Source organism: Chinchilla lanigera, unplaced genomic scaffold (assembly GCF_000276665.1).
Source record: "Chinchilla lanigera isolate Chin_1 unplaced genomic scaffold, ChiLan1.0 scaffold00069, whole genome shotgun sequence".
Lineage (NCBI taxonomy): Eukaryota > Metazoa > Chordata > Mammalia > Rodentia > Chinchillidae > Chinchilla > Chinchilla lanigera.
Window position 1 is genome coordinate 5,155,603 of NW_004955470.1, and position 14,468 is coordinate 5,170,070.

At 43.3% G+C, this 14,468-nt stretch overlaps 1 protein-coding gene across 3 annotated transcripts in view; it reads right to left on the minus strand.

The window, feature by feature from the left end:
* Mgat4a (mannosyl (alpha-1,3-)-glycoprotein beta-1,4-N-acetylglucosaminyltransferase, isozyme A) overlaps positions 1-14,468 on the minus strand; it is a 128,565-nt gene that overhangs the window by 95,146 nt on the left and 18,951 nt on the right. For 2 of the 3 annotated variants that reach the window (XM_013522736.1, XM_013522739.1), the window contains exon 3: positions 9,686-10,017. In XM_013522736.1, coding sequence (XP_013378190.1) covers positions 9,686-9,779 — 94 coding nt within the window. In that variant the 5' untranslated portion in view covers positions 9,780-10,017. Of the gene's footprint in view, positions 1-9,685; positions 10,018-13,959; positions 13,979-14,468 lie in introns of those variants that run through there. The other variant, XM_013522737.1, reaches the window with a different exon arrangement.

Sequence of the window (14,468 nt, forward strand, 5' to 3'; positions counted from 1 at the left end):
TTTTTTTTGGTTTTTCTCCGGTACCAGGAACTGAACTCACGACCTTGTGCTTGCCAGGCAGGCGCTTTGCCACTGAGCTAAATCCCCAGCCCCTATATTTTAATGGACATATAAGTAAAAGCATAACCCCCCCTTGAAAGAAAAGTGGCTGAATATACTATACATCTACATGGTGGAGTACTATGCAGCTGTAAAACAAAAAGACAACGACAACGATCTCTATGATTGAATATGGAGTAGTTTCCAGTATATATTGCCAAGTGAAAAAGGCGCAGTGCACTACTCTTAAGAAGGAAAGGAAGGATCTCAGGAAGTGTTCAGGTAGCTCCTTAATTTGTGCAATGAGAAACCGAAGAATTATAAACTAAAAAAAAACAGTAATACTGAATATGTATGAGAGACAGACAGGGTGTGGATAGGAAGGGCTGGAAAGGGAGAAGATACCTCTCTCAGTATGCCTTTTTTACACTTCTGTGTAAACGAAGGTCATAGTTCAGAATGAAGATCATATTTCACAGACCTCAAATGTAAACACTTTCGGTTAAACAAGACATAGGGGAAACCCAGAATGCCATACAAACAGTAACAAACGGACCTATCTGTATTATGAGTGGGGTAACGATCACACAGAAGAGGAACTGTTAAATTCATAAAGGACTAGAACTCAGGGTTAACCCAGTGTTCAAGAATCTGTATTTCTATAAAGAAAAACAAAGAAATTAGGAAGAAAACACATCTTGCCTCACAGCAGAGATTCAACCAGTCCGAGTGGGATGACAGAGACAGAAAGTCAGTTCTGACAAACAGCGACCTAAAGGATCGCTATGGGCGGAGCATACTGGTACCGGTTAAAATTTGCCGGCAGAAGTAGGATGAGAAACAGAAAGCGGCTCAGTTTTAAAGCACAAGATGCTCATTAACTGCAAAGATAAAAATACAAAGGGCGTCACCTTCTTCACCCACTGATCAAAGCAAGGGTGCCGGGGAAAGATGTCAGGACCGTGCACAGGAGATGTCAGGAGTGCACTGCACTGTGCAAACATTCACTTCCTGCATCTAACCACGAACAATCAGCGGGCAAAGTAAAGGACAATCCCCAAAACAGGTGCCCAGGTCTCCGTAAACGTGCCGAGGACAAAATAAAGATTGTGGAAGTATCTCCTACAGGCGGAGAGACAGAGCCAGGCCAGCTAAATGCCACGTGGGATCCTGGCTGGCATGGCAGGACATGAGAGGGACACCTGATAAAAATTCACGTACGGTTTGCTGATTAGCTAAGTGCGGTGTCAAAGTTAACCACCCAGCACAGAAAGCTGCGCTCTGGTTACGCAAGCTGGCAGCTCTGGGGGAAGCTGGATGGAGAGCAGAAAGGAACTCTGTACTGTGTTTGCAAATTGATTGTCAAGCTAACATTATGCCAAACTAAAATAGTTTGAAGATGCATTTATGAAGTTTCTGCTTATTACTAGTACATCAGCTTTCCTCTGCTGCCTCTCCTACCATCAGAGGGGCTCCTCACTAGCGCACCCCAATACCCCACCGACACAATCGGACCGCGGCAGCCAGGCTGAACATGAATGCCAGGCTCCAAATCCTTGTAAACATTCTTATAACCTACTCCACTTTATCCCGCAAGGAAAAATGACCCAAAACCTTTTGTTTGCTTCTTTGTTTACAAATAACAGCCGGTTTTCAATAAAATGTTTTAACATTTACACTGTGATAGCTAACAGAATATGATGTCTGATTTTTTCACGTGCTCTTTTCTCTGTAAATATGCCATCGTCTATTGCTTTTAAGATGCACGATTTCTTCCACAGCTGAGGTCAAAGTGAGTCCTCCATGGGTCATCATAGCTTAAGCAGCAACAGCTTCGCCCCTGTGGCACAACTTCAAAACCATGGTGTGCTTTCACACTGACAGAATATTAGATTCGCTGAACTATGGTCATGAGTAAGGCATTTAAAAAATATTTTTGGAGCTCCACTTCCAGTATGACACACAACACGAGCTCGGCGGGACCCACTCTCCAGTAACACTGGGGATGATTATTATGCAAAAGCCCACTTAGTCCATCTGGAAACTGCCTAAGGGCAAACAGCAAAAGAAGAAACAGCAGAGCGAGTCCATGACAATGCAGGAAGGTGCCAGTCCAGTATGGAAACCAACACCAGTCCCTGGCATACCGCTTCCACAGCAGTGAGGTAGAAACCCCACTCCTCACTGCTGCGGGCAAGAGCACAGGGCTCCCTGGCCGCCCACCTCCGAGCTGGGGTCCCACTCTGGAAGAGGCAGGGCTGCGGCTTTTCTCCTCCTGCCTGCAGCTGCCTGCTACCCGGGCTAAGTCTCAGGTGAAAGCAGTTGAGAGCTGTAGGTCCTCTTCTGCCCCCAGCCCCTAGGGGAACAAAGGCTGTACCCTGGGCACAGCTCACAAAGAATGCCAGGGCCCTGACAGCTCCCCCAGGGTGCAAAGATCTGGTTCTACATGCAGAGAGGCAGAAGCAGCACAGAAAGCCCTGCCCATGCAGCGCAGAGCTCCCGGAGCCGAGAGTTACTCTGAGAGACGCCTGTCACCCTGCCCACTCCCTCCTCCAGGGCCCCGGCTCAGGAACTGTGCCTGGAGCCATAACAAAGCTCTTCTCTTCCCCAGGAACTGGCGTCATTTCCAACAGAGCTCGGAGAAGTTCAGGCCTGAGTCTTCTGGCAGAGCAGAGGTCGTATGCAGTGAAGGGAACGGGACGAATCGGGAGTGGAATGAGGGCATGGGCGGACGAGGAGCTGGCTACTTTGCAGGACAGAAGAGGAGGTGGTGGCAGCCAGGAGGGACCTCTGGGGCTGGGGAAGACATCAAACGGTGACCTAAGAAACTGTTTGCAAAGGAAACACAATTTGATGAGTCTGTATTTACATCCCAGGCACTACTGTAAATAACAAGCCTGTGGAATGGAAGGAAACCCCGCCCCTAACAATGACCATGGGTACCCCACAACTGTGCCTCCCCAGGAACAACACTCCATGCCTAACACTGGGTCCTTCAATAGAATATCCAGCAAGTAACTAAACAAGTAAGCAAGTACAGTAACCTCCAAGGGACCCAGGAGAGAGAGGAGCTGCTATAATATATATTATGTGAAATGTCCAGTATCCAGAAAAAAAGAATGAGAAAACAGGGAAGTTGACCCCAGAAAAAAAAAAAAAAGTGGGCAATGGGAAACTGCCTGTGAGTACGGTTGGATGGCAGATTCAAGAGTATGGTCAGGGAAAAAAAAAAAAAAGCTTACAGAACTAAAGAAAGCTGGACCTGGTGGTGTGCATCCCGTAAGCCTAGCACTCTGGAAGGGTGAAGCAGGAGGATCACAAGCTTGAGACCAACCTGGGTGATCTGGTAACTTAACAAGACCCTATTTCAAAATAAAAAATGAAAAAAGGCTGGGGATGTAGCTCAGTGTGAAAGCTCTGAACTCAATCCCCGGTACAGCCAAAAACAAACAAACCAAAAAAAGAATATCATAAAGAGACAGAAGACAGCAATTTTAAGAGAAAAACAAATGGAAATTAGAGTGCTGAAAAGTAAAAAAAAGTTCACTCTAGAGCCTTATGAATGGTAATTTGTGTCATTTGACTGGGCAAAGGGATGCCCAGATTATTGGTAAAACATCACTTCCGGGTGTGCCCATGAAGGTGTTTCTGGAAGAAAGAAGCACCTGAACGGGTAGACTAAAGAAGGAAGGTCTCCCTCAGCAGTGTGGGTGGACATCACCCAATATATTGAGGGCCTGAAGAGATGAAAATGGTGCAGACAGAGCAACCCTGTTTCTCTCGTCCTGCCCTCAGACGTCACCTTCTGCTGGCTCCCGAGCCTTCAGACTTGAATGAGGAATTACCCCTTTCCCTGCCCTGGTCCTTAGGTACTTAGACTCCATCAGTTATATAACCAGCATCTTGGTTCTCCAGCTCACAGGTGGACGATCATGAACTTCTGGGCCACAGTAACAGGAGCCAATTCTAGTTTCTCCTCAGTATCACTGCGATTGTGAATGTTCCCCAACAACCCACATGGTAGAGGCCTGGCCTACAGCCTATGGCACTACTGGGAGCTAACGGATCCTTTCGGAGGTGGATCTTGGCAGAAAGAAGTTAGTCCTTTGAGGCTGCCCTTGAAGAGGTTCTGAGACCCAAGCTCCATCTTCTCTGGGTTCTGGCCACAGGAGGTGAAGAGGCCTCCTCTGCCACATGTTCCCCAGTTTAATGTACAGAACCACCATGGTCCCAAAGGAAATCTGGCCGAGTGACCATGGACCAAACTTCTAAAGCTGTAAGCCAAAATAAACCTTCCCTCCTCGTTAGCTAGTCTCATGTTTTTTCACGATGGTGGAAAGCTAATGAATACATCAGAATATACATCTATTTCTCTGAAGAACCCTGACTAACACAAACTTGAACATCAGATTTGGCAGAAGAAAGAACTAGCAAACTTGACAATAGATCAACAGAGGTTATATAAGGTGAAGCGAGAAAAGAATGAAGAAAAACGAACAAAGCCTCAGAAATGTGCGGGACAGCATTTAGCAGACCAAACTACGTGTAGTGGGAACATCAGCAGGAAAAACTATTCAGAGAAATCAGGACCATTTTCCAAATTTATTGAAAAACAATAACCTATTTATCTAAGGAGCTCAACAAATTCTAAGCGGGATAAACAGAGAGACCCATAGACACAGGGTGGTAAAAACGGTAAGAAACCCTCAAGAGCAACAAGAGAACAATGATACATACATCCAAGGTTCCTTACAGTGAGCACAAATAAGATTACTAGCTGGTTTCTCTACAGAAATAGTAGAAGCCGGGAGGCAGCGGGATAACACACAGCCCCCAAAACACTGTCAACCAAGAACTCTACTCCCAGGAAAGTTATCTTTCAAAAGTGAAGGTGAAATAGAAACTTTCCAAAGAGGGAAGTCACTGCTAGCAGACCGTGTAAGAAACACCATGAGGAATTCTTCAAAAACGTGAGCCCAGATGGTAACTGAAAGCTGCACAAAGGCCAAGTGGAATGGTTCATGCCAGTAATCCCTGTTATTCAGGAGGCTGAAGCAAGAGGAGCACATGTTTGAGGTCAACTTGGGCAACTTAGTGAGATCCTGTCTCAAAATGAAATTTAAAAAGGGTTTGGGATGTACCTCCAAATGCCATAGGCCCCAGATTCAATCCCTAATGCGCACACACACACACACACACACACACACAAACACACACACAGTACAACTATGTAACTATAAGACACTATAAATGTGCATATTTTTCTATTAATTGATTTTAAGAGTGTATGAAATTATATATACATATAAACATACTGCAGGATTTATAACATATAGAAGTATATCAGTAACATAATAGCCAATAACAGCACAAAAGAGGTATGTGGAAATAAAACTGTAACAAGCTGAAGAAATAATGACAGTCGGTAAAATCATAACAATACATTGTAAGGTTTGTAACAACAGATGTAAATATATACAACCACACAAGGGGGAAGGGGAATAGAGCCATATAGGAGTTAATATTTCTATATATTACTTGAATGAAGCTACTATAGATCCAAAGCTGATTCTTATAAGCTTAGAGAATAACAGGGAAAATCATTAATAAAATTAAAATGTAACATTAGAACTCAATAAATGCAAAACAGAGCAGTAAAGGAAAACACAGACAAAAAGACACAAGACATTACAAAGAGTAAGACAGCAGAAATACAAACAACTACATCAATAACAACATTAATTATGAATAGATAAACAGACAAAGCAAAAGGCAGAGATTATCAGACTGTATTGAAAAAGCATGGTCCAATTATGTGTCGTCCACAGGAGACATACTGTAATTCAAACACATAAATATATTAAAGTGAAAGAATGTATAATGGTTCAGCCACTTTGCAAAATAGTCTGCCTGTCCCTCCACTGATTATGCAGAGGGCCCGTATAGCCCAGCAATGCTGCCCACTTCAGGAAAAGCCAACAGAAATGAAAACGTATATCCACACAGAAACAGGTCCAAGGATGTTCACAGCAGCCCTATTCATAACAGCTAAAAGGGTGAAACAACTCGAATGTCCAGTGGATAAGCGGAAGGACAAATGCAGTGCACCCATGCAAGGTGAAATCTTCAGCTCTGAAGAGGAGTGAAGTACTGGCGCAGGCCACAATGCAGATGAACCTTGGAACGATGCTGAGTGAAAGGAGCCCCGAGGACCACACACTGTGCAACGGCACTTAAATGGAAAGCTGGAATAGGGAGCCCTACACAAGGGAGAGCAGAAGAACAGCAAGTGCTGGTGCAAGGTGAGGGGCATGTGAGAAGCAGGGCACGGGGATTCTCTCCCGAGGTGAAGAAAATACTCTAACCCTGACTGCAGTGACGGACATACACGCTTGTGAAGATACCAACACACACTGAGTTATACACTGTAAACGGCTGAATGGTATATACAGTACGTAAATCACAGCTCGATAAAGTTCATTTAAACATTTTTAAATACACTTTTTGCTGGAGGAATCATTCATACAAGCAATGAACATTAATGTGTATGAAGCACGAAGCACTGGGTCAGGCAAAGGATCGATGGTGCTCAACCAGTTCTGCCGGGGTCTGGATTGCACCTGACCCAAGCAGGGGGCTCCCACTGGTGAGGGAGAATGTGATTATTCCTGTCCGCTCTCATAACACCCACCTACCACTTTCACAACCTGCCATTCCACGTAACTAAAATGCGCTGCTGAAACTGGCACCCTGCCCTGAACCCCAGTTTCCCTGGCAGCTCATGGCATCCTCTCAACCTAGGTTGGTCTCACAGATCAGCTCTTACGCTAGCAAATAAAGACTATGACAAACTAGTACTTCGAAGAACTATACTATGATGACCAGCTGAACCTTGACACACCTCAGGATCCTGTGTGTGGGCAGAATTGCACCTCAGGATTGCAAAGCACACTCCACTCATTTCCTTGTAGCTGCACACACAGCTCCCTGCACCTGAGACACAAAGCATCCCCTACTCTGCCTGCCCTGGCTTCACATTAATCCTTCACATTTCGCCTCCTCCAGGGAGCACCAGAAGAATCAGCAGCCTCCATCTCTACTTCTCTGTGCAGTAGACCAGTAGGTAAAAGCACAAGCTCTGCAATCAACCAGCCTGTGAGTTAAAACTTCAACCCTACAACTTAATGCGTGATCTTGTTAAGTGTCTCATCATTCCACCTTGATTTCCTCGTCCACAGGAAGGAGACACTGTTTCCCAGAGTTACGAGGATTAAATGAGGTGATACACACAACATGCTTAGAACAGGACAAGTACACTGTGATTGCCCTTGTCTCATTCTTGCTGATGCCATCGTATTTGTTCACATGGATCTTTTCCCGACAGGAAGTTTCTTATTTCTTTTCATATCCATAGCATATAACACAGTGCTAGACATGGGATGGGTATATGTAAGGGACCAGTGAATGAATGAAAAATAACAACTATTAGTCCAAGCCTGTAATCCCAGCATTCTGAAAGGCTGAGGCAGGATGAATGCAAGCTTGAGCCCACGCCGTGCAATTTAGTGACTGTGCAAGACCCTGTCTTAAAATAAAAGATAAAAAAGGGGTGGGGTATAGCTCAGCACAAACACCCTGAGTTTAATACCCAATATGGGGCAGGAGGGTAGGAGGTAATATTAGTCCAAAGACAAAGGTTATGCATTTAATCATATTTTCAAATAAAAACCAGAACACACTGTTTATGGGTATACTAGACTCGAATACCTAAAATCAGTCTGCCTTGGAAGATCCAGGCTGATGGCCCGAACTATCTAGAAAGAATCCAAATGCTCGACAGAGTGGTTACATAAGCGAGAACAATTCAAAATGGGATTTCACATGAATGAAACGGGAGGCTGGTGCTGATCCCTGGGAGAGTGTGGACAAACCAGTACGCAGGAAAACAGCAGGTGAGAAGAGAACGTACAGAAGACCACAGGGCTGTCCAAAGGGCGAAGATCAGACAACCAACCGGCTCTGTGTGTGTCTAACGCTACAGTCAATCTTTACCTCCTTGGAACTAATTCTGAAGCTAAAGTCAGCTGAATAAAAATAACAATACTTCTAATGCCCAAAATCTTAAATCTTTTAAATAAGACACAATGAGAAGGATCAAGTTTCTCCATGACTACAATACTAAGTTTCCTAATAAGAAAAAACCCACATATTTCGGTTATAGTCAATTCTTTTATTTCATAAGTAGATTTTTAACAGCGATCATTCTTTAGCTTATGTCAAGGCTGATCCACAGTTTGATTAAGTAACTATTCAAGAGTCTTCCTGAGCGAGTCTTCTCACTTGCTACAATTAGAAGCTAAAATTGAAAGAGAATATATCTCTACACTAAGAATTTGCCTTTAGCAAATTTTTACTTGTTTTTTTCCCCCAAGATTAGGGCCCAATTCAAAGGGAGTGGGAAGAGAATATTATACTTGCATATAGCACCAAGCATATGTCTTTCATTTACATCTGCTTATTGTATTGATTACTGAACCCAGCGCAGTGACACCAAGCTACGTCCCCAGCCCCTTTTTTAATTTTTTGAGACAGAGTCTTGTTAATCATCCAGGCTGTGCTTGAACTTTCAATTTTCCTGCCTCAGCCTCCCAGAGTGCTGGAATTATAGGCATGTATCATCACCATGCCCAGCTTTGCAACTGCTTGTTTTATACACAGAGATGCACATGTGTAAAAAATACATATGCATAAAATATAAGTGCACACACAGAGATATGTTACCTAATACACAGATCAGAAAACAAAATTGGATCCAGAACAATCTTTTTGGTTGTCTTCACATGACTCAATACCATGAGGCCAGCAATGGCATCTTCAAATACCCCAGGAGATGATTACTCTAACTTGAATTAATTAAAATAAATGTGCACACCTTCCTTCCTCCACCCTTCTGCCATTCCTCAGGTTAAAGAAAAGAGGTAAAATGAATTTATTCCACATAGTTTGTCCTCCAAAAAAAAAAAAAAAAGACAAAGAAATGCATTTCCCAAAATATAATTCCAGTCAATAAACAGATGACTTCCCATCAAAACACAGTTCAATAATCTAAACACACTTTTTAAAAAATTATTCCAATCAGAATTTTCCCCTGCCCCCTGGTAAATACTTTTGCCTAAGGAGAAATCAGTCAAGGCATGCAGTTTAAATCATTAACTACATAGCACCAAACATTAGCATAATCGGCATGTAAATTTCATGAAGGCACTGATTATGTCCTTTTAAGTGTTATACAACACCCAGTGCAAGAAAGCTTATTAAACATTTATGATGATTAGTTTAAAAATGCCAAAGAAAAGTCTTTGTTATTCAACTTGGCTGTCAAGTATACTATAAACCACTGATCAGTATCTATTTCTTTCTCCCAGTGCAACTGTAAGAAATTGAAAACAAAACAAACCCCATTGAAATTAGAAATTCTGTCTGCTCTGTCCAAGAATATCATTTTGTTTTTGCGTCAAAAGAAACCGCCAGCAGAGAGAATGCAACAGGCAGGTTGCTAGGATATTTAACCTAAGCATTTCTGCACTATTTGCCAGGCAGAAAGCCCACCGCATGTCACACACATTGCCAGACACATTCCCCTTACCTTTCCCATTTTGCCAGGTGGTGTACCAGGATAAAGTAAGGAATGAAGTGAAAAACGCTAACGCCGTGGCTACAGTTCCATTGCGGAGCCTCATCTCATTTCACCATCACACTGGTTCAGAGGTCTGTGACAACGATCAGGACTGTTTGCTCCTTAGCCTGAAGTCCGTGGAATCCAGTACTCCTGCCTCCCAGATAATAAAACGATCAGCGTGAGAGGTTCATTTCAGAGCTCCGCAGCAGGTGTCTAGCAGTAACCGCACTCCGATCACAATCGCTGCTCAGGATTGTCTTCGCAGGCTTCAAAGGCTGATGTCTCTGGCTGCTTTCCTCCTATGGGAGGAGGGCAGAGAAAGAAAAACTTGCTCAGTAATGCAAAGCATAGGTTTCTTCCTTTTTTATTGACCATTATATAAAGGGACTTTTGGCAGGATTAAACTGTATCTATGAAGATTATCCCTATATCTAAATTACTCATTTAATATACTAGAATGATATGGTCCTTCCCAGCAAGGAAACAAAGCTTCAAACTTCATTTCCTCCTTGCTGATAGTGTCTGTAAAAAGAGAAGTGTTACTCATTTAAAGAGAGAAGTTGTAGGGCTCACAGATTCCAAGATGATAACTCTAATAATCACACAATGTTTCCTGAGTATCACTCTTCACTCGCCCTAGTATTCCTATCACACAGTAACAAGAACCATTTAACAAAACCGAACAACAAAAAAAGGAAAATAAGTTGATGGAATACAATGTACAAGAGTGAAAGACCTGGTCCTAGGTCTAGCTCTGATACTACTTGTGTGGCTCCTGGAGTATCCCTTATCTTGACATCAAAGCTTTTCTATAAAATGAGAAACCACCTGTCCTGTCTCCTCTTTCCCATATAATCATAAATGGTAAAAAGGTTAACATGACTAATGCTATTTATCATCATCATAAAATAAGCTCAGTTTTCTCACTGATTTACCCAATCCCAGGTGTACACTGAGAACATTTAGGCATTTAGAAAATGGAGCTGCCTCGAATAGTGGCGAATGCTTGTAATCTCCATGGCATGGGAGGCTGAAGCAAAAAAGATCCTGAGTTCCAGTCCAGCCTGAGCAAATGAGTGAATCCTTGTCTAAAAATATAAAAAAGCGCTGGGGATGTAGCTGAGTGCAGAGGCCCTAGGTTCAATCTCCAGCACCCCAAAAAAAGCAATACAGCCCATCCTCTATCAGCCAAAGAAAAGCTCAGCACCAGGCATTGCTTTAATCCAAGAAATCTGGGAGGTCACCATCCAGCTAACAAAACTGCTGAGAAAGTGGAAGGAAATGAGGCCATCAGAAGTACTTAGCATAGTACTCAGCACATATTTCATTCTCAATGAATATTAACTGTTAAAAACTAAAATAAAACAAATGTGGTGGGCCAGGGCTTCCGTCCACTCCATGTGTAAGTGTCTCATTACCTCGAGGCAGGTCAGGGAGTGACAAACGTGCATTGATTCCCGGTGGCCTCAAGGGGAACACAAGAAGCCCCTAGCAATATACTAATGACACTCTAGCGGGATGAGTTAATGCATGTCTAAAACGGCTGACAAACCCAAGGGAAAACTGCCTCCGTGAAGCTGCCGAAAGCAGCCCTCTGCAGATGACTCAGAACCTACTGCTTTAGCTACTGCTTAACACTCAACAGGACTAGAAATCCCCACTGTAACAAAAAAATCACAAGGGCACAGTAATAGTAATGATAATGACGGCCACTGCAACTCCGAGTGCTCCCCATGTGCGGGGTCCATTACGCGGTTTAAAGCTTCATAGATAATCCTAGGAGGCCAGCACTATTAATATCATTTGAAACACAAGGAAATTTGCCCAGGGAGAAAACTCATGTGTATGACTCCAAGGTTCAAGGTCTTAGCCACCACCTTTTACCCCTTAAATTCGGCCACTTGCCGAATACATGTGTTAAGGTATAGCAGATGGGCCTATTAAGGTGTAGTGGCAAACCACACAGGAATTTTTAAAGTCTAAACATACAACTTTACACAAATTTCTCACTTCCTGCAGCCCTTGGCTAATCCTCTGCCCCACCCCTGGGACCCCCAACAATGGGTGCCTGTTACCGTCTTGGGCAAGCCGCTCTAACTTCCATTTTAGGAACTCTGAGCTCCTACTACAGTGCTCTCTCTTACTCCCTGAGCACAAGGAGCGCCAAAGATGTTTTCACTTAAAAAAGTTAGCATTGCTAAGACCAAATGTATTCACCTTCCTTAGTTAAGATAACTTAGTATTAAGCATACATGTGTTTGCAGTTTTAGAATAAAAATGCTAGCCAGGCACAAGGGTACATGCCTGTAATCCCAGCTACTCAAAAGCTGAGGCAGGAGAATCCCAAGTTCTTGTCTCAAAATTAAAAATAAATTAATGAAAATTTAAAAGGCTGGGGTTGTAGCTCAGCAGCACTCCCTGGAGGACCCCCATCACAACCAAAAATAAAAACTTCATAGAAAAAAAAGAAAATCATACACTTTAAAATTCTGTTTAGTGTTAATACATTGCCTTAAATAAGTGCCCCAAAAATCCTAATCATAAGAGAGAGCCAAGTGTGGTACATGCCTGTAATCCCAGCACTCTGGAAGGCTGAGGCAGGAAAATATCTAAGTTCAAACCCAGCCTAGGTAACACAGCAAGACCCTACCTCAAAACAAATTTTCAAAGGGCCTGGAGCAGGCTGGGGATTTAGATTAGCAGCACAGCACCTGCCTGGCAAGCACAAGGTCATGAGTTCAATTCCTGGTGGGGTGGGGTAGGGTGGGGTGGAGGGCAAAGGGCCCAGAGCTATAACTCAGTAAAAAGGTCCCAGGTTCAATCCCAGCACCGTGAAAAAAATTGAAAAGAAGTAATAATTTAGCAAATTATATAATTTAGAATTTTAATCAGAGTATGACATAAAAATGCTTATAACTTTCAATTGCTATGTACTTAGCCATATTTTACTGAATTTGCCTTATTTTTAATTTTTAAAAATTTGCCTCATAAGCATTCAACTAGCAATGGGAAACTAAGGAAACACGGAATCCTAAGGATATTTTCAAACACTTTTATAAAATACCAAAAAAAGCCAGTATAACTTCAGTATAAACGCATAGAGGAAAATAAAATAAACTCTAAAAGCAAATTAGACAATGATACTACTCATAATACACATGAAAAGTATCATGAATATTAAATATTAAACCAGGCAGTTAGCACACTCTGGTTTGAAGATGATACTTATAATGAATTCTGTTAATAAGACAAATTTTAACAAGAAAAATAGGAGAGCATTTTACTTGGGAAGAATGTAGTCATACATTTTTAATTAGGGTTTCTAAACTAAGGAAACTTAACTGCACACCACAAATGAACAAAATCTCCAGGTGAAAGCAAAACCAGGGAGCTATGTGCTGTTCAATCAGGAGAGACAGCTGATAGGCTGGCCTGTCCGACACTGCCGACCCACATTTTTATCAACACTCACAGTTGCGAACACTCTAATCTCGCTCCTTAGAGCTCTCCACGACTTACCACGTAATATATTTGCACCTTCAAACAACTAAAAAGATAATGGTTACAAGTACTAGGCATTCCTCCATCCTCCTAAAGATGAGTGGGACATTCAACTCTAGAGCTCGGGATAAAAAACCTGTTTTATTAACAGACGTGACAATTTAAGATACATCCTTAGATTTGTGTATCTTAACATCCTTAGATTTGTATCTTAACATCCTTAGATTTGTCTTATTGGGTACAAAACCTTCATTTTACAGTGTTCTCTCAAATAGTGTGCTCCGTGGCTCTGAGAACACTCAGCGGAACATTTGGCATATTCCTTAATCAGCATCCCAGACAAACAGGGTGTCTGAAGAATACAAGGCTCGATCCATGATATCCACAACCATTGAAAAGCATGACGTAAGCCTACATAACTCTACACAGTTATGCTAAAATTCATACTTCCCGCTTATAAAGTACTGGTGTTTTCAGTTTACATAATTTTATCGTCTGGTGCATTTTTTTGGATTTACGCTTGTGATTTAAAGAAACCTATTCACCATAATCTTCCAGTAAAACTATTTTTTTGTACAGTCAGTAAAAGAAACATCCAACACATAAAGGCAAACCCTCTGATTCTAAATTTAGAGTCTACCTTCAAACCAACGACTTCGCTATTCTTTATCTTTTGTCCAAGGACTCATCCGACAGCCAAAGCACAACAGCAAAATGTAAGGAAAGCGCCAAGAACATACATTGTGCCTACTTGGATTTGGCAACTGGGATGTAAGCAATGAATGGGTTCCAGTGAAACAATGTTGCCAGGTATAAAAGCAAGCCGCTCCGCTGCCAGCTCCGGAACGCACGCCTTCCAGATGTCACCGGACACAACCAACAGCATCGCCCAGTGGACCCAGCCTGGGGTCCCACGCACAGCTTCCTCCGGATGGGGGAAACTGAGGCCCGGAGCGGGGCAGGGGCAATCTCAGAATCCACAGATCACGTCTCCACTCCGTAGGAAAAACTCGCAGCCTCAGCTGCACAATCCGAGCCCCAGGCCGGAGCAGCCCCCGTCCCACCTGCGCTGCGGGCACCGCGAGCCCCCGGGCTCCGCCGCCCAGGAGATGCACACTTCGCTCCACTTTCCTGCAAAGTGCGCGAGCCCTGGAGCGCCGCGATCACACCGGGAGAGCGTCGGGCCGCGGCGGCTAGGAGCGCGGAGAGGGGGCCGCTCCGCCCCCGGCCCAGCCCGCGTCCCGGCCCG